The following is a 20,710-nucleotide window of genomic DNA, read 5'->3' as shown; positions in this document are numbered from 1 at the left end:
GCCACACAAAAAGCATTGTAACAGTAAACGGCCAGTTTCCTGGGCCTCGAATTGTTGCTAGGGAGGGTGATCGCCTCCTTATTAAAGTGGTTAACCATGTCCAACACAACGTCTCTATCCATTGGTAATAATGATTAACTACAACTTAATCATGCATAATTAACCTAATGCACTGGAAGTTAATTAACTAATTTTTTTGAATTACCAGGCACGGCGTTCGACAGCTTCGAACAGGGTGGGCTGATGGGCCTGCATATGTGACCCAATGTCCCATACAAACAGGCAACAGCTATGTGTACAACTTCACCATTGTAGGCCAAAGAGGCACTCTTTGGTGGCATGCTCACATTTCATGGCTAAGATCAACTCTTTATGGCCCCCTAGTCATCCTTCCCAAGCTTGGTGTGCCTTACCCATTCACTAAACCCTACACGGAGGTTCCGATCATCTTCGGTAACATCTGACTATATAACAGTCCAAACCAAACTAAGCATGTATTTTTCTGCCTAATTTATATGCTAACAAAAGCTACACAATTTATACATAAATTACAGGAGAGTGGTGGAATGCAGACCCTGAGGCAGTCATTAACCAGGCCTTGCAAACAGGTGGAGGGCCAAATGTTTCCGATGCTTATACCTTTAATGGACTTCCAGGGCCCTTGTACAACTGTTCTGCCAAAGGTATCAAATTATATGCATGCATCACAACATTTTACACAATTTATAGCTTGAATGACAGGGGCCTTGTAAAACAAACCGTCAGAACACATAAAGTAACTTTTCATTACCTTGCACGCAAAATTCTTAATAAAACGTACTCGGAAATTTCATCAGTACTCTCACAATGCTTACAATGGATTTCAAAGATATTTGATATATGCTGCATGGGTCTCTGGCAGATGCATTCAAGCTAAAGGTGAAATCTGGGAAGACCTACCTTCTCCGCCTAATCAATGCAGCACTCAATGATGAGCTCTTCTTCAGCATTGCAAACCACACCCTCAAAGTGGTAGAAGCCGATGCCGTTTATGTCAAACCCTTTGAGACTGACACAATTCTCATTACCCCTGGGCAGACTACAAATGTTCTGCTGAAGACCAAGCCCCATTTCCCAAATGCCACATTTTTCATGACTGCCAGGCCATACGTGACTGGACTAGGCACCTTTGACAACTCCACTGTTGCTGGTATTTTAGAATACGAATCACCCTCCAAAACCCTCCACTCAACCCTCCCAATGAAGAAACTTCCACTATTTAAACCAATTCTGCCTGCTCTAAACGACACATCCTTTGCAACAAAGTTCAGCAACAAACTCCGTAGTTTAGCCAATGCACAATTCCCAGCTAATGTCCCCCAAAAGGTTGACAAGCACTTTTTCTTCACAGTAGGCCTTGGAACCAACCCCTGCAACAAGCATAACCAAACCTGCCAGGGACCTAATGGAACAATGTTTGCTGCTTCAGTGAATAACGTTTCTTTTGTAATGCCAACCACTGCTCTACTCCAAGCCCATTTCTCCGGGCAATCAAATCGGGTTTACAGCTCTAACTTCCCAATCAGTCCAGTGATCCCTTTTAACTATACAGGAACCCCACCAAACAATACTATGGTGAGTAATGGTACAAAGCTAGTGGTACTTCCATTTAACACTAGCGTGGAGTTGATCATGCAGGACACAAGCATTCTTGGTGCCGAAAGCCACCCTCTTCATCTGCATGGATATAATTTCTTTGTTATTGGCCAAGGGTTTGGGAACTTTGACCAAAATAAGGACCCTGCAAACTTCAATTTGGTCGACCCTGTTGAAAGAAATACCGTGGGTGTGCCCTCTGGTGGATGGGTCGCTATACGATTTCTAGCAGATAATCCCGGTAAGTACAAAGAGCAGTAATATTAGTATTATATAGTATTAACAATCTGACTATATCATTCGTATGCATTAAAGTTATATATATCATTGTTGATTTAAACACAAAAGCAATATAGTCAAGAAGTATTAGTCTCACTATCATATAATAATATTAATAACAACGAATTAAATATGCTACTTGTAGTCATCAATGAATTTAATATTTATGTAGTAAAGTGATTGGAATTAGTAACTTGAAATTTAGATAAGAGAAGAAAGAGAATTAAGAATGACACTTAACATTAAATTTTAATCAAAGACCTTAGCCTAATTAACTATTTACTTAAAAAAATATTTACAGGTGTGTGGTTCATGCATTGCCACTTGGAAATCCATACTAGTTGGGGCTTGAAGATGGCTTGGGTAGTCTTAGATGGAAAGCTTCCCAACCAGAAGTTGCTTCCTCCACCGGCTGATCTTCCAACATGTTAATGTTGGAATCAACTCAAGCTACATTTTTTGGAAGAGAAACTGCTGTCATTATTTTGTGAACCATTTTTTATCGCTGACAACTTAAATTTGTCTTATGTATTGGCCAATTAATTAAGTTGAAATAATTCTTGTACTGATTCATATGGATTTTTTTTGTTTATTCAAATTTACCCATATGGAGTTGAGTGAAGAAAAAGGGTGAGACCAAATTCTGTAAAAATTTCAAGTATCCTAATGTAAGAGGCTCAAAATGAAAGTATGGATTCTGTACAATTTTTCTCCAGGCATATCTGATAGATACTTATCTTTGATTTCTGGGTTATTCTATTTCAACCAATACAAGAAGTTACAATTTTAAAAAACTCTGCAACAAACAGTTTATACTTTCATAATAACAATGCCTATTTAAAGAAGAAGAAGAAATATTAATTCATCTCATTGATGCATCTTTAGATGCACTAACATAGGTGTCTATCTACAACCGTATCCAAAACCAAACAAAGAAATTAACAAAAAGAGCACCAAACTACCAGAAATAATTGTGCTCCCAAATTGATCCTTCCTAATATATTTACAGCAGAACCCATTGAAGCTCAATTCACTAGTATAGATAGTGCACAAGGTTTCTTTAATTATTGAGAATTCATGCAAATGAAGAAATGGGTCAAGTGTACCTTAAGCAGCATTGCATACTATCAGTATCAAATCTTCATCTTTGACACCAACGGCACTCAGCTCCTCAGAATTCCTCATATCCCTCCCTTCCATCTCACATGGCGGTTGCTGTTTCTGAAGCAGCAACAGAATCTGCATTTGCCTATTTACGTTTTTAAAACAAAAAATCAAATAATTCAGAATACATTAATCTATTAATTAATTAGTTAACTGAAATATCAAGTAGTTTTCAACACTAAAAAAATTATGTTGAATGTCAAAATCATGTATTTAAATTTCGGTTCTTCACTCGTTCCTCTAATTCCCCAAGTAAAGAAAGACCTAAACTTTACTTCAATTGAAAAATAACAAACAGATTAATTAAACAGAACAAAGTAGCAACATGAATCGTATGCATACCTTTACAGAGAGAGATATACGCACGCATTGCAAGTGAGTGAGGTTTGTAATGTAAAGCTGAAATTAGGGTTTTACAGTTTCGTCAGGATCGTCATGACGGTGATCTTCATCTTAAATCTGTTCCTTGGATTGTATCACTTTCTACTTCGTTTGCTCTCGCTTAAAAATTTGCTATTATTTTTTATTTTTTTCTTGGGTTAGATTGGGCCTGAAGCCCAAAATACATCGTAGCCCATAAGATATGGTAGCCCAAATCATGCAACCATGAAAGATTGCAATATTTTTTGGGGTTTTGTTGATGTATTTGTCTGCTAATATTTGTTTAGTGAATTTCCTTAATAAATAATCCTCCACGTAAGATTGAGCAAAAAAACCCAATAAATCATTCAAGACCAAATCAAAATTAATTCAAGCAATTTGGTTCGTTTTGGTTTCAATGAACCAAATTAACCAGTTAGTGCAGTGATACTTCTATTTTCAATATTAAAACAGTATTAAATTCGAATAAACCTCTCCCCTTATAATTTTTTTGTTTTTTTTATAAAAAGAATCTCTTACAAATAAATGTCTTTGTTGGGATTGTAAGTGAAGGGTTGTTAAGTGTTAGGAGAGTAGTTTATATGGAACTTCAAAGACAAAGAGAGATGGCCAAATATAGCTGGTGCAACAAGAAGAAGCTCGACCTTTAATTGCATCCTTATGATTGAATGAGCACTCAAGTGTAATCAATCTCATCTCCCAACATACTAATCAACTTTTTCATTATGAAGGTTACGATTAAGAAAGGTGCATGTGTGCTGGGAAAATCATATTTTTTCAGAGAACCTTCACTTCTACCTCTTTCTACAAGAGATTAATTAACTACTTTTTTTCTTTAATTTCTTAACTTTAAGTGATGGGAGGAGAATTTAATTCTTGTTTTGGAGAAAAACTTATATATATATATATCGGGAATGTCACTATGACGATATTCTAAGTTAATCACGTATATATTGTCGTTTATTTTAATTTTTTCACATGACAGTATGTGATTGACTTGAAATACCGCCACAATTATATCCCTATTTCACGTAAGTTCTTATCACTACAGCTAGAAACCCCCGTACAAATTTGCTGATACTTCAAGGCACATGCATGGTGCCAATACTTTTCACATCATTTATTAATAGTTCCTTCACTTTTTTATGCACTTGAAAGCATGCAAAGAGTTGTATATGCGTTTTGCCTTTTCCCATGGACTCATAGTTGTTGCTGAGCCTAGAAATAGGTAGGTCAAAATCACGTCGCTTTTGAGTTCAAAAGATACAGAGGGACGTGAAAAATGCTTAGGTTCGACTTGAAAGGAAAGGAGGTCAACAGAAATTGATTGTCTTTGACACCACTCTAAAGTTGTTCTAACAACCATATGCATCGCATTTTTAAATAGCTAATTCATGAAGCTCTCATCTTCCAGTACAATTTTCTCCTATGAACTATTTCAAATTTCTATGACCACCTACTCGACCAAAACACACCTCTATATATAAACACCCCCACATTCTCTCTTCAACACACACTCATTTGGATTGGAGCAGCTTCAGTTTCACCCACATTACACTTTCTTGCACAAAAACATAAGGAGAGAGAGGGAGAGACATAATGGGTGTTCCTCTTATTTCATCACCGCCATTTCTTACCCTCTTTCTCTTCTCTTTCATGACGTTGTGTCTCAGTCCTCAGCATGCTCTTGCAAGCATAACAAGGCACTACAAGTTTGATGTATGTGTATATATGTGTGTTACAAAGTCTCATCATGCATACATAGCACCCACGCACGAGAGGAAATGTTCTTTTGTCAGACAGTTTGACATGTTATATATATAATTCAGTTCAAAAATATGCACGTAACTCTATCGTTACATATGTCTGCGAAATATTCTTGTCATATATGATACGTAGTTTTTATTTTCTTATTATTGGGTTCTTTTTTACTGCCTTGTTTAACCTGTTTTGATTGGTTTCACAGATCAAACTGCAAAACGTGACAAGGTTGTGCCAGACAAAGAGCATTGTAACAGTAAACGGACAGTTTCCTGGGCCTCGAATTGTTGCTAGGGAGGGTGACCAACTCCTTATTAAAGTGATTAACCATGTCCAAAACAACATATCTATTCATTGGTAATTGTGATTAACCACAACTTCATAAGCAATCTAGAGTTCATTCTTTGGCTAAAATTTTATTGCCATGCATAATTAGCCTAATGAACTGGAAGTTAGTTAATTAATTATTATTTTTTGTTAATTACCAGGCATGGCATTCGACAGCTTCGAACAGGGTGGGCTGATGGGCCTGCATATGTGACCCAATGTCCCATACAAACAGGCCACAGCTATGTGTACAACTTCACCATTGTAGGCCAAAGAGGCACTCTTTGGTGGCATGCTCACATTTCATGGCTAAGATCAACTGTTTATGGTCCCCTAATCATCCTTCCCAAGCTTGGAGTGCCTTACCCATTCACTAAACCCTATAAGGCGGTGCCGATAATCTTCGGTAATTAGTCTTTACTACTCCTAATTAATTAATTCATTCATTCATGTAACCAAGCACGTATGTTTTCTGGCCTATTGTGTTGTCATATGCTAATATGGCTACAACATGTATGTTTAAAACACAGGAGAGTGGTGGAATGCAGATCCTGAGGCAGTTATTAGCCAGGCCTTGCAAACAGGTGGAGGCCCAAATGTCTCTGATGCTTATACCCTTAATGGTCTCCCAGGGCCCTTGTACAACTGCTCTGCCAAAGGTATCAAATTAATCAAAATAAAATTGCATTCTAACACCTTATATTTTTATACTATCAAGCTGAACTTTAAAAAGTGACTTTCGTATTTGAATAGGAAGTTTAAATTGACCGTTTGACAACATAACATCTCAAATATCTAGTCATGACCGTTTTAACAACTAGCATGCACAATTCTGGAAAATCTCCTTGTTTCAGCTCAACATCTTGTTATTCGAGTTATATGATGAAAAGTTTGCTTGTATGGCTCCTTTTTGCAGATGCATTCAAGCTAAAGGTTGAAGCTGGGAAGACATACCTTCTGCGCCTGATCAACGCAGCACTCAATGATGAGCTCTTCTTCAGCATTGCAAATCACACCCTCCAAGTGGTAGAAGCTGATGCCGTCTATGTCAAACCCTTTGAGACCCACACAATTCTCATTGCCCCTGGACAAACCACAAATGTTCTTCTCAAAACCAAACCCAGCTTCCCAAATGCCACATTTTTCTTGACTGCCAGGCCATATGTGACTGGCCTAGGTACATTTGACAACTCCACAGTTGCTGGCATTTTAGAGTATGAATTCCCACCCAACACCAAAACCCTAAAAATGAAGAAACTTCCACTCTTCAAACCCAATCTACCGGCCTTAAACGACACGTCATTCGCAACAAAATTCAATGACAAACTCCGCAGCTTGAACAATGCACAATTCCCAGCTAATGTACCACAGAAAGTTGACAAACATTTTTTCTTCACTGTAGGCCTTGGAACCAACCCTTGTAGCCAACATAACCAAACATGCCAAGGACCCAATGGGACAATGTTTGCAGCTTCAATTAACAACATTTCTTTTGCCATGCCAAACACTGCCTTACTCCAATCCCACTTTTCTGGCCAATCAAATGGGGTTTATACTCCTGACTTCCCAACCAATCCTATAATCCCTTTTAACTACACAGGGGCCCCACCAAATGATACTATGGTGAGCAATGGGACAAAGCTGGTGGTGCTTCCATTTAACACCAGTGTGGAGTTGGTGATGCAGGACACTAGCATTCTTGGTGCTGAGAGCCATCCTCTGCATCTTCATGGGTTTAATTTCTTTGTTGTGGGTCAAGGATTTGGGAACTTTGACAGAAATAAGGACCCTGCAAAGTTCAATCTGGTTGACCCTGTTGAGAGGAACACTGTGGGTGTGCCCTCTGGTGGATGGGTTGCCATTCGGTTTTTAGCAGATAACCCAGGTAATATATTGAAGCTAAGATATAACAGTAATGATATACGTATCACATTATTGATCACATCTTTCTCTCTCATAAAACTAAGTTTTACGTAAATCTCACTACACAAAGATGTGATTAGTAGTGTGATCCATGTAAATGCGGTAAAAGGAATTTACTGATGAAAATATAAACCATATTCTCTGATCATTTGATGTGTAATTGGTAATCAAACTTTATTATTTTGGGTTGATTTTGATGACTGATATTGAAGGTTGATGTGTCAATATACAGGTGTGTGGTTTATGCATTGCCACCTGGAGATCCACACAAGCTGGGGGTTGAAGATGGCTTGGGTAGTCTTAGATGGAAAGCTTCCCAATCAAAAGTTGCTTCCTCCACCTGCTGATCTTCCCAAATGTTGATCTTATTCACTTCTATTACCTCTAACCATAACTTGTCCAAAGAATTTTGTGACCCTTTTGTTTATTCTTTGGTACCTTTTGGATTTACTTGGCCAAAATTGTCTTGGTTATGCAGAGTTGAGGGAGAATAAAAGAGTGAGACAATAACATATCTCCAACACTCAAATATCATAATGTAAGAGGCCCCAATATTCAAATAATATGTCACTAGCGGATTCTTGCTGTTCTTTTTCAGTTCTTGGATTTTTAGAAATATTCCCTCTTTTTTTCATGGGCTGCTCTGCTTTATTTTAATCTCCACCCAAGTGCACTCTGGTACAAAAAACAATGAAGTTATGGCGGATTGTCCGGCTAGGTTTGTTTTTGTGTCGCACGAGTTCAAATTCTAGTCCAACAAAGAAACCAGCCAACCCAACATAAGCATATATATCTATGCAACCAGCCGTCCAGAAAAAGATCGTCTGAAAGTTACACCATTGCCGCCTGAGGATTCTTAAGTTTCTGGGTGTCTGAAAGTTACTCCATTCTCATAAAAATTTTAAATGAATAAAAAGTATCAAGGTTTCTTTTACGTGTAGACAATGGCAATGTCGTGGTAGAAGAATGATCAATTATCAAATATATGACATGTTATGCTACTAGACTAGACTGAATCGTAACCACGTATTCAAATTCCACCTAATCAACAGTTTCAATTCACAGTTTTACATCAGAATATGTAGGGATTGTCACAAGATAAGTAATTATGTCAACGTATACGACCAGGAAAAACTGGCATAAATAAAATGAAAAACAAAGTACAACTTATTGTTTATCAAGATAGATTAATAAGGGTTTCCAATTTATGGAGCCCTCCAATTGATTGATCTGTAGTAGACATGCATTCAAGTCCAAATAGCTGCAATAAGGGTTTCAAGTTAATGGAGCCCTCAGATTGATCGATTGATCGGTCGTAGACATGCATTCAAGTCAAATAGATGATACTTCTATACAATATGCTGAATACTAGATTCCATATCGAATATATACTTCAGATAAATCATGAGCATCCAAGGAATAAGGTATGTTTCTAATAAGACATTCCACATAGGCGCCTAATTAATCAATTCAAGGTTTGGATTCCTAGCAAACAAAAATGACATCTAATATGCATCTAGTGGTTGGTTGGTTACATCTGCCACTGCCAGCAAAACATATTCCCTTGTCTACATACTTGACGGGGAATCAAAAGAGTTTTGTTTGTAAAGAAGTAATATTATGCTTTCCAATAACAACGAGACACCTGCCCCAAAACAAATATATTGTAGATAAATAAATATTCAATCTATAACTTACTTGTATAAGTACCTCGCACAAGGTTCCAGCCTCTCAGAAGTACAGAACTTCAATATTCCCACTTTCAGTAGCCATGACCACGTTTAAGCTGCTCATGTTTCTTTTTCTTCAAATGTTCTTCACAACAATGTCATCAATCCAAGCAGCAAATTCAAAGCTCTTCAGAGAATACATCGGAGCTGAGAACAACGGTGTCACTTTCGAAGAAGTGCCCGTTGATTCCAAAGTTGAATTTCACTTCATCCTCTCCTTTGCTATTGACTATACACAATCCAATCATCCTACGCCCACTAATGGCAACTTTAATGTCTTCTGGGACACAGAGAATCTTACCCCTGCTCATGTATCCGCCATTAAGGCTCGTCATCGAAATGCTAAAGTAGCTCTGAGTCTTGGAGGTGATACCGTAAGCAAAAAATATGTGTACTTCAGTCCTACATCAATCAATTCTTGGGTTAGAAATGCTATCGACTCAATAGTTCAGATAACGAAAAAATATCATTTGGATGGAATTGATATTGACTATGAACACTTCCAGACAGATCCCAATACATTTGCTGAATGCATTGGGCGACTACTGTTCTACCTTAAACAAAACAATATTGTGTCGTTCACATCAATAGCACCATATGAGAATGACGCGGTGCAACCATATTACTTGGCATTGTGGAGGAAGTATGGGCATCTCATTGACTATGTTAATTTTCAGTTCTATGCCTATGATAAGGGCACGACTATAAATCAGTTTTTAAAACATTTTGAGATCCAGAGCTCAAATTACAAAGGTGGAAAGATTCTAGTGAGCTTTGGAACAGATGGAAGTGGGGGGTTGTCCCCTGAATACGGGTTCTTTGAGGCTTGTGCTAGGCTTCAACGTCAGGGCAAACTTCATGGCATTTTTATTTGGTCTGCCGATGACTCCAAGAAGGCTCATTTTCGTTATGAGAAGCAATCACAGACCTTTCTGGCTAGCATAAAATGAACTGTTTTTTTTTTCTTCTGCCTTATTTGTATTTGCTGTTATGTTATTCTTAATTGGAAAGAAGGAAGCAAATAGGATTGTTGTTGATTTGTCTTTAACACAAGTAAACATTCTAAAGAAACAAGTGTTATGGAAAAAACATTTGGAATCTAGCGCCATTAATAAATAAGATAGCACTTCTCTGAATGTAATTGCACAATGCAGCGGTGGTGCCTAGGTGTGGTACATAACAAGGGGGTGAGACAAGGTTGCATAAGTGCACCTCCTTTGGCCTTTCAGGGCCTGGTCAATTTCGAAACAGATCAGGGATTTCTACCATCAGCTCATCCTGGTAACATATTAGTGCTGGTAAAAATATCAGACCTTCTCTACTGCTAAACATTTTGGCTAAAGCAAAGTAGGAAGGGACTTCATACCTGGAAAGCAAGAACTTGAATAAAAAGCAAATTAAAGGATTCACATAACAGCTATGTGTAGTTTCCATAAATTGATTAAACCATACTCTATCTGAAACAGAAGAAATTCAGATATACATGGTGTAAAAAGTAAACATAATATATCTAATGAATTGGTATTGAGGAGTGAGGACTCTCTAGTTTTTGCAGTACAGTGTTGAGCTGGTATTATGTATGTATGTACCCTTGTTTTTGTTTTCAATTACATGAACAAACATCGATAGAATAAAGTAAACGGAAAGAACTAAAAACTAACCGAATGATGATTACATATTAAATTTTCAATAGAAAAACAAACAAAAAAGTACTTCATGCATCCCACAAAGTTGGTGGAGACAGTTTTGTTAGATTAGAGGAAACACGAATATGAAAGAGCTGATAAGGAGACCTCATACCTGATAGTGCTGTCAAACACATGTAACTGGGTGCCATTTTATCTGATGGTCCACCTGGTTGTATATGCCTTTTGGAAACCACGGTGCAATTGAACATGTGGATCTCTATAGTTTCACTCTATTGTAATCCCACTGATCCGGGTAGTAAAGGAACTGGAAAATACTATCTTCTGGCACATTATTGAATAAGCTGATGGAGCACTTTGTGGAAAAACAAAGACTCCTCCCATTCAACCTTGGATCATTATATCCAAGAGCAAAGGAATATCAAATATGCGTCAGAGAACAAAAATGCAGAAATTAGAAAGAAAAAAAAAACACATATCTATAGAGAGCTTAAAGTTGTGGCATCCAATTACCAAAAGCAGCACCCTTATAAGTGTGAGTAAAGCACAGTTTTTTCCATTTTCTATGTTCTTTTTCTTTCATAGGGCATTCTCCATTAGCCCATCTACGACATTGCTATTGATACAATGGGTGTTCTTCAAAATGCACAAAACACAAACTGAAATAACAATTGTATTAAGAATCAAAACTAGGATGACATTAATCAGAGGCCAAATTTGCATTGCAATCAGTAGTATCACCAAAAACAAAGAAAGCATCCCCTTAGTATTACAAAGAAAAAAGTACCCATTGCAAAATTACCTGGAAGAAAAAGAAAAAGTGTTCATTACAATTACTGAAAGTAGCACACTTAATTTTTTGGAAATGTGGATCAACTACAGTTTCCTCCATTAATTAAAAAAAATCCTCCTATGGTGCTTTATATGTCCATTTTACTTTCATAGGCCATCTACAACATTGCAATTGATACAATCTGTGTTCTTCAAGATGCATGAAACACAAAATTGAAATAATACTTGTATTAACAAATCAACAGTGAGATGACATTAATCACCGGCAAAATTTTCATTGCAATCCATAATATAACCAGAAACAAACAACAGATCCTCTTAATAATTGGTATTACATTGAAACCTCAAAACCTGAACCTCCCTGAACCTGCTGAGCAGGGTCCTCCATGGAATTGAAATCATGACGAAATTTCAGAAAACTGAAACCCAACAAAAATGACAACCGTTTAAACTTGGTTATCTTCTCAACTTTTCCTCCTCTTCTTTTTCTTCTCCAGATTTTCCTCCAAAGCATCTAACACCCCACTCTTCCTCTTCTTCCCCTCTTCCTTCTTTACCTCTTTGTTTCTGATTTTAGCCTCACCATCTCCCTTCTCAATTTGCACTGCATTCTCATCAGAATTACAAACATTATCCTTCTTATTTTTCTTCTTCTTCTTTTCATGCATCACTACTGAATCAGCTGCCTCTCTCTTTTCAAGACCCACACCTCCTACCTCTGCATTTTTACCCCCACCATCTCCCTTCTCAATTTGACCCCCATTTTCCACGGAATTACCAACAGTGTCCCCCTTCTTTTTGTTCTTTTTCTTATTATGCATCTCTGCTGAATCAGCTGCCTCTCTTCTTTCAACACCCTCCCCTGCCCCCTCTGCAACTTTACCCCCACCATCTCCCTTCTCAAAATGACCCCCATTTTCATCAGAATTACTAACATTGTCCCTCTTCTTTTTCTTCTTCTTGTCATGCACCTCTACTGGATCAGAAGCCTCTCTCTTTTCAACACCCTCACCTCCCCTCTCTGCAATTGCACCTCCATCATTCCTGAAATTAAGAAACTCACCCTTCTTCTCCTTCTTCTCCTCCTCCTCCCTCCTCTCAACAGCATCCACTACCGGACGATTGGGTTCTTCATTCTCAAGCCTCCCATTGCTATTACTCTCCTGTCGCTGCCTTTTGGGCTTGGGCTTTGATTCTAACTCGAGCCCATGACTCACTTCCTGACTCACCACAACACTCCGGGTCGGATTCTCTCCGACGGTCTCTGCGTCGTCATTTTCAGCCTCCGACCTATGCCGCGATCGCCTGCGTTGGGTCCTCGGCGCTTTGAGCTCCTTGTGGAGCTGCTTCAGCTCCTTGAACGATGCCAAGGCGCGTTGGAGGTACACGCTGAACTCTTGCGACGCGCCGGTGTCGCTGGAGACGAAGGAGGACAAAGTCGAGGTCGCTTTGGAGAGAGAGATTGGCTTTGTGGAGAGGACGGTCCCTGAGACCGCCATGGTTGATTGAGCGTTTCTAGGGTTTTAGGGAGAACGGAGGGTTTTTATCTTAGGGTTTTCAATTTAGGGCGGATATTTAAATAATAAAAATAAATAAGAGCATCTCCAACCGATATGTCAAAAGTGCCACATAGATATTTAACGGCTAGAAATAACATCTCACATCACTCCAACCGAATTGTCAAAGCTGATGTGGAATGAAGGTTGGAGGTTCAGCTGTTATTTTTGACAGCCCAAAAGCAAGATGTCAAATGAATATTTTATTATTTTTTAAAGACAACTGGCTGTAACTTTCATTTATTATTTTCCTTTCTTATTCTTTTTCCTCTTTCCAATTTATTTCCTACGATGAACAATTGTTTTTAAACACACAACCATTTCCTCCTATCGTACATGTAATTTTTGTTTATCACCTCCTTCGTTTCATTTTCTTCAAAAAGCTATATATATATATATATATATATATATATATATACATAAATAAAAGAACTTGTGCTCAAACACAGTTCTTCTTTTATACCAAAAAAAATTCTTTTCCTTTACAGACTACAGTGAATTGTGAAGAACCCCAACATGTCTCATCATTTTTCCAATTCATCTTCTGATTCGACAGATGAGCATTTTTGGAATCTTGTTGATTCAGAGTCTGATGAAGAACTAGAAATGTTGGAAGTGGTTCCTTTGCAAAAGGAACAAGAGAATTAGTCTCACAGTATTATGTTATTTCAAGTTTTAGTTGCATATGTATTGTTTTAAATTTTAGTTTATTAAATCAGAAGTGTATTTGGTTTTAATTTGGACTCTGAGAAAACGTTGGTCCATATCCATTTGTTTGTTCTTGTTGTGATCAGATCATTGCTCTATCATATACAACATTAAGAGTTTGTTTCATTTACGTTTGATTAGTCTCGACTCATCTCAGTCCATATTAAAATCTAATTTCTTTAAGAAAACAATATAATACAAAACAAAACAAATTATAAAATATTACCGTTGCATATCACTTTGAATCGTTTCATTTATGCTTGCACAAGTGAACTAATTTGTTGCTATTTTTATTTTCTTTCAAGGTCATGCATGCATTGTTTCAATACAGATGCATTGTTTATTTTCTTTTCTTTTTAATTAAAAATATAAAAATTATATTCTAAGAAGTAGTAAATAAATCAACATTGAAATGTAATAAAATAATAATTTAATTTGACATATCGGGTGGAGTGTAAAACTATATAAGATGTCAAATTGCCACATCAGCCATCAAATTTAAATTTGATGTTTGGTATTTGACATCTCCCTCGGAGATGCTCTAAATAAAATAAAACGTCACAACATGGAGAGTTCGGAGAGTGCAACTGAGTAGGTGTTCTCCAACTAACTCTCTGACCGTTGGATGTTACTACTTCTTTCTGGCTTGATTTTCTTTTTGTGAAATTCAGTTTGGTCAAAAGTCACCATTTGTGCTTTTCTTTTTTGTCGAAGTTGCAATTTGTGCTTTTTGTAGTTTCAATTTGATCAATTTTGTTCATGTAGTTTGAATAGTTTGAATAGTTTGAATTCCAAACAACTCAAGAAAAAACTCCAATTTTCTTCAAATCACTATAAGTTCTATACACATGGAGGAGTATTTTGGTCTAATCTTACAACCCCTCCCCAATCACCCCCACAACCACATTCTCCCCCAACCCACTCCCTACCCTATACCAAGACCCAATCACCCCCACAACCACTTTCTCCCCTCCCTCCTATCCTACCACTCCCGACCCAACATTATGCTCTCATTCCTTCACATCCATTTTTTCCCTCTCTCTCTATTATCAAACTTCAACCCTAATTTCATGCATTGCCCAAAACTTCTCCTTATGAACTCAAATTTCCAAAGACAATACTAAAAAGTTACACAATTGTTTATATTCAAGATTGAAGGTAAAGGACATCGAGACTTGAAAACATAAGAAAAGCTACAAGAGGGGCTGGGGTGGCTTTGGGAGTGGTTGAGGAGGGGTTGCAATATTGGACTGAATGTAAACATAAATTAGAGTAATTTGACAGATATTGGAGATTGTCATTGAATTGTTTGAAATTCAAAAACTGTAAGGACACAATTGATTAAATTGAAACTACAAGGACTTAAGTGGTAAACTACATGAACCAAAAATGACCTTTTGTCATTCATTTTTTATCACTCTATTATAAATCAATTTCAAGAGGAGAGAGGAAGAATAGGTGGTGTTTGTCATGTTTGAGGAAGCCATGAATTTGGGAAACTTAGATAGAGGAATCAAATAATAGGAATTAGGAACCCACATAAGTTTTTTTTATAGGACATTCCGTATTGAGAGAGGCGATAATATGCTGAACTCATACACACAACATGGGTGCTAAGACTCGAATCCAGAACCTTGTTTGGGGGAGCAATTACTCCAAACCACTGTATTAGTGGGTCCTTTGCTTATCAAGTATTTTGTTTTTTTTAGTACAAGCTATTGGGGGAGGAGGGGTTTACATAAGTATTCATTAGGTGTTCGAGGGTTTCAAACCTCTGCCTGCATGAATGGAGGTGGAAGAGCTCAATCTACTAAATAATTTTTAAATTCATTATGTGTTATTAAATACATGATGAATTGGAATATATATGTCACGTCCTAGAACCGGGGGTCGGTAGAAACCCTGCGCCCATTGCGTGATAAATAAAAAGTAAAATAAAATAAAAAGAAAGTCGAAACAAGGTTTAAAATAAAACTTCTCTTATAAAAATAGCTCCAAAATCTTACAACTTTACAATTAATAAATAAAGCTCTATCACTCCCATCTAATTTAGCCTCAACTGGTTTAGTCCTTATCTTGCCCACTAATTCATCTAAAAAATTAAATAGGGTGAGGGGTGAGCAACCATCGCTCAATGGGGACATGAGAGCTTACCACAGTAGATTGACATAACCAAATTAAGTGACATACAATCACACAACCAAATATCACATTATTAATCATAATGCATGAATGCTCTTCATCTAATTATGTTAATTCATATAACTTGACAAGCAGACCTGCACGTCTCATACCATGCTTATACCACTTGGTCCCGAATGCCCATTTATATGAACTAACACCCATCTCAATCATCCCATAATTCCCCTTTTGTTAGTCATCTTGTCTAACTCCCTGTCGCCAGTCCCGAATCATCCAATAAAAATCATGTGCACTATGGGATCTCTGAGACCTGGTATCTGCCAAGAGTTAGACTCAACTACACAAAAGACTATTTTCATTACCCTCTTTTCCATCATTATTTTCTCCAACCAACATCTCCAACTAATTTCCATGACATGATATAGTTCTTCTTTTCACATATCTCATAAAAACAATATAATCATTTAAATATCACCAATGTACATATAATCATGCCAACATTAATTAAATAATTAACAACACGTAAACACTCAATATCAAGAACATTATAATATCAAGAACATCCATTAAGTTATAATATCATGCATAATATAGTGCTCACAAAAGTTAATTAAATCAATTCCCGTAAAGTCTCCCAAGAAGCCCCTACCTTGACGCCAAAGCTTTTGTTAGAAATGTAAGGTGTTTTTCCTAATTTTCCTCTGCATTCACATTCACACTCCTCTCTCTAGTATTTTACCTCCTTTCTTTCTTGTTTCTTTTTCTTATTGACAACATTGGGGAGAGGCTTTATTTATACATTTACAAAACTTGGGCATGAAGTAAAAATAGATATATAGATAAGATTGATGACTAAGGATAAATATGAATATATGAAGATAAAGTCAAGATATTTATTAACTAACTAATTTCTTACAGGAGCTGTCAAAACACACAAGTTTTGAGCTTTAAAATAATAACACATATATTGGTGACAAGGATAAAATATGCATGTGCCAGACCACACGTTCACTCCACCTTAAGATGATTTAAACTCACACATATATATAAAAATCACCGTGTCAATCCTTTTGTCCAAGTTAACTTGCTCAAAAAGATAAAAAGAGATTTTTTAGCTATTTAATACATAAGATGTGAATAACACAATTCTAATAATTGAATACTAGCCTCTCTGCATGCGCTTCCGCACCTGCGAGAGGTTTTTTTTTTAAAAAAAAAAAAAAAATTTAGAATTAAAAAAGATAATGAGTAGTTGTGTTTCATAAAAAGAGGATCCATTTGATTTTTCTTTTAATTTTAAAATTTTTTTAATATGAAAAAATGTGAATTTACCATATTATCCTTATTTAATTAATAATTTCAATTCTTAATGTTTGCATTAACCAAGGGCATTTTCTGGTATTTTGAATGTTTCACCATTCTCTGCCTTTTGCTTTATATATATAGATTATTACAAATATATACAATTATAGAAGTTAAATACCCAAGAAATATCTAAGGGTACCCATTTAGAGAAAAACAAATAATAAATATATAATTTATAGTTATTCAAATGAACATATATATAGTATACTAAGTATGAATAATTATTAAAATAGTATTGTAAATGTAAAACAGTACATATATATAAACATTTAATCTTTTTATTTATTTATAAATTTTATTTTATTTTATAAACTTTTAAGAATACGGATTCTCACAATATCCGTTTGATGTGACTCTTACATGCGATTGTTTGATGGGCACTATGAGTAGGGGTGGATGCAGTCTGGTTCGATTCGGTTTTTACCTCGCATTGGAATTAAAATTGGGATTATTTAATCGGTGCGGTTCGGTTCAATTTTGGTGAATTTTTTTTATGAAACCGATCAATTCGGTTTAAATTGGTTCCGATGCAGTTTTCTATTTTTTCGATTTCAGACCAAATATTTTATTTATTTATTTTTCAAATTACAACTAAAATTTAATTTGTTGAGCTTAAAAATTCACAAAGGATCCAATTTCATGCAAAGAAAGAATAAAACTGATATTGAAATCGATTTGAACCAATTCGGTATGGTTTAGTGCCGATTTATTGACTTTTTAGTCAATACAGTTTTTTTTTGTTTTTTCTCTTCGGTGCGGCTCGATGTTCTGACTTTCACAATTTTTTAAGACACCCTATGATCAGTGCAATTTGGCAAGAAAAAAAAAAGGAAAAAAGAAAAAAGGAAAAAGGAAAAAGGAAAAAAGGAAACAAAACTATATATTGTTCACTTACCAAATACCAAACATCAAATTTAAATTTGATGACTGATGTGGCAATTTGACATCTTACACAGTTTTACACTTCACCCGATATGTCAAATTAAATTATTATTTTATTATATTTTAGTGTTGATTTATTTTTAATGAAAAAGAAAAGAGAAGAAAAAATAATAAAATATTCATTTGACATCTTGCTTTTGGGATGTCAAAAATAACATCTCAACCTCCAGCCTTCATTCCACATCAGCTTTGACACATCGGTTGGAGTGATGTGAGATGTTATTTCTAACTGTTAAATGTCTATGTGGCACTTTTGACACATCGGTTAGAGATGCTCATGTCGACTGTGCAGCCCTTTCCCCAACCAGCCTAAGAGCATCTCCAAGGGAGATGTCAAATACTAAACATCAAATTTAAATGTGATGGCTGATGTGGCAATTTGATATTTACACAGTTTTACACTCCACCCGATATGTCAAATAAATAATTATTGTAACAGTCAAATCATTAAAGATAAAGAAGAAAAAAAAATAAAAAAGGAAAATTATAAATGAAAGTAACAGCCAGTTGTCTTTAAAAATAATAAAATATTCATTTGACATCTTGCTTTTGGGATGTCAAAAATAACAGCTGAACCTCCAACCTTCATTCCACATCAGCTTTGACAATTCGGTTGGAGTGATGTGAGATGTTATTTCTAGCTGTTAAATGTCTATGTGGCACTTTTGACATATCGGTTGGAGATGCTCTAAAACAGGAGGGGATCCGCTGTTCCTATTTTTCATGTACCTTCGTGTCCCTTGTATAATTTGTTGACACGTGTCCACTCACTTAACCCCAATAATAACACTGTTAACTTTCAATAAAATAAAAATTAAAAGAAATTAAATCCTGAAAAAGAAAAAAAACACGGCAGTCACAAAGTTCCCCACCCAAGTACCCAACCTCGACAGCCCCAAAACTCGCTGGTTCCAGTCCCCTCACCTAAGCCACACACAACCTCCACCCTGTTGCCCACTTCTCTTCCACTACCACCTCCTCCTCTTCTTCCCGATCTCCCCTCAAATTTGGGTTTCATAATTGGAAGGGTTTCAATTTTGATGGTCTTTAAATTGGGTTTCTGGGATTCATGCACCCAAAAATAAAGGCTTGAATCGGTGATTTGATAATTTTATTGAATGAATTGAAGGGTCTTGAGGTAGTTTGCATTGTGAGGGAATTTCAAGGACGGGAAGAGGTGGGTGCTGCTGCGGAGGGAGGAGGTCAGGGAAGGGGAAGAAGGATAAATTGGGTTTCTGGGATTGTGTACTGGTATATGGTTTTCCTTCGTGATCTTTCAATTGGGTTTCTGCATTCAATTGTATACTGGTTTTTCAATTGGGTTTCTGGGATTCATAAATTGGGTTTCTCAACTGAGAGTACTGATATATGGTGATTTTGTGGGTGAGGGAGGACGTAAGGGAAGGGGAAGAAGGGGAAGGGGCATGAAGGTCACGAGGGGTGGTTGCTGCTGCTATGGTGTTGGTTTTTTCTTTCTAAATTGGGTTAATGACCTAAATGGTCCCCAAATTATTGCCCCAGTATCATTTTGGTCCACCAACTAAAATTTTCAATTCAAACGTCCTTCAACTCTTCATAATATACCAAAATGGTCCATCCGTTACAGAATCCGTGACTTCTGATCACACGATGGCCACGTGACTTGAGTTTTGAAGGGTATATGCGACTTTTTGAGAAGCTAACACAAAACTCCCATTTTCTTCTTCTTCCTCCTCCCTCAATCCCCATCCCCTGCAGACGATTGCCCCTCCGAGACTTCATCTTCGCCAACTTCTTCACCATCGGCCTCTCGATCTCCATCTTCTTCTTCCTCGTCGTCATCCTCTGTTACGGTGTTCCTAGTCCCCTCTCCTTCCACTTCAAATCCAAATCCTCCACCCGTTTCCCCAAGCCTCGAAAGTCCGCTTCCCGCAAACCCGTTTCGGCCGGAGATGTCTTATCTGGAAAGATGGTGGAGGGACTCCTCTGACCTCAAAAGGGAATCATTCACCAATTTGGTGAAGAATGGTCAGCTGGAAATTGTTGGAGGTGGCTGGGTAATGAACGATGAGGTAATAAATATTCATATTCATAGGGTTTCACCTAAAAAGACGGTTTTGTCCCTCGATTTCACGGAATAATAAACAGACTTTGACGGATGGACCATTTTGGTATATTATGAATAGTTGAAGGACGTTTGAATTGAAAATTTTAGTTGGTGGACTAAAATGATACTGGGGCAATAGTTTGGGGACCATTTAGGTCATTAACCCTTCTAAATTTTATTAAGTTAACGGTGTTAATGCAGCGTTAAGTGGGTGGGCATGTGTCAAACAATTAGATAGGGGACACAAGGGTACATGTAATTTGGGGACAGCAG

At 36.8% G+C, this 20,710-nt stretch overlaps 3 protein-coding genes and 1 pseudogene across 3 annotated transcripts; 3 read left to right on the top strand and 1 right to left on the bottom strand.

The window, feature by feature from the left end:
• Nucleotides 1-5: 5 nt before the first annotated feature.
• LAC17 (laccase 17) lies at nt 6-2,623 on the top strand (the record flags this gene model as incomplete). The annotated part of the gene is made up of 5 exons (XM_088254712.1): nt 6-124; nt 209-453; nt 555-683; nt 902-1,876; nt 2,216-2,623. Coding segments are annotated over 5 exons (1,599 nt in total), but the record flags the coding sequence as incomplete, so codon positions are not given.
• A 2,279-nt stretch (nt 2,624-4,902) lies between these two features.
• LOC110752747 (laccase-17-like) lies at nt 4,903-8,067 on the top strand. Its single transcript, XM_021953468.2, has 6 exons — nt 4,903-5,178; nt 5,426-5,577; nt 5,709-5,953; nt 6,078-6,206; nt 6,464-7,432; nt 7,703-8,067. Exons 1-6 carry the CDS (start codon nt 5,059-5,061, stop codon nt 7,831-7,833), a joined length of 1,746 nt encoding a protein of 581 aa, XP_021809160.2. The 5' UTR covers nt 4,903-5,058; the 3' UTR covers nt 7,834-8,067.
• A 1,158-nt stretch (nt 8,068-9,225) lies between these two features.
• LOC110752807 (chitinase 2 pseudogene) lies at nt 9,226-10,365 on the top strand (annotated as a pseudogene).
• Nucleotides 10,366-11,888: 1,523 nt separating this feature from the next.
• On the bottom strand, nt 11,889-13,200 carry LOC110752806 (uncharacterized). Its single transcript, XM_021953536.2, has one exon. The coding sequence runs from the start codon at nt 13,135-13,137 to the stop codon at nt 12,103-12,105; it is 1,035 nt and encodes a 344-aa protein (XP_021809228.1). The 5' UTR covers nt 13,138-13,200; the 3' UTR covers nt 11,889-12,102.
• Between the last annotated feature and the right edge of the window lie 7,510 nt (nt 13,201-20,710).

Source organism: Prunus avium, chromosome 6 (assembly GCF_965620075.1).
Source record: "Prunus avium chromosome 6, drPruAviu1.hap1.1, whole genome shotgun sequence".
NCBI lineage: Eukaryota > Viridiplantae > Streptophyta > Magnoliopsida > Rosales > Rosaceae > Prunus > Prunus avium.
The sequence above is the reverse complement of the archived record's forward strand: the minus strand, read 5'-3'. Positions and strand labels throughout refer to the sequence as shown.

Coding starts and splice junctions, on each gene's coding strand:
- LOC110752806 (XM_021953536.2), bottom strand. CDS start 13,137: ATGGCGGTCTCAGGGACCGTCCTCTCCACAAAGCCAATCTCTCTCTCC.
- LOC110752747 (XM_021953468.2), top strand. CDS start 5,059: ATGGGTGTTCCTCTTATTTCATCACCGCCATTTCTTACCCTCTTTCTC. Junction 6,207..6,463: donor GTACAACTGCTCTGCCAAAG/GTATCAAATTAA, acceptor TCCTTTTTGCAG/ATGCATTCAAGCTAAAGGTT. Junction 7,433..7,702: donor GTTTTTAGCAGATAACCCAG/GTAATATATTGA, acceptor GTCAATATACAG/GTGTGTGGTTTATGCATTGC.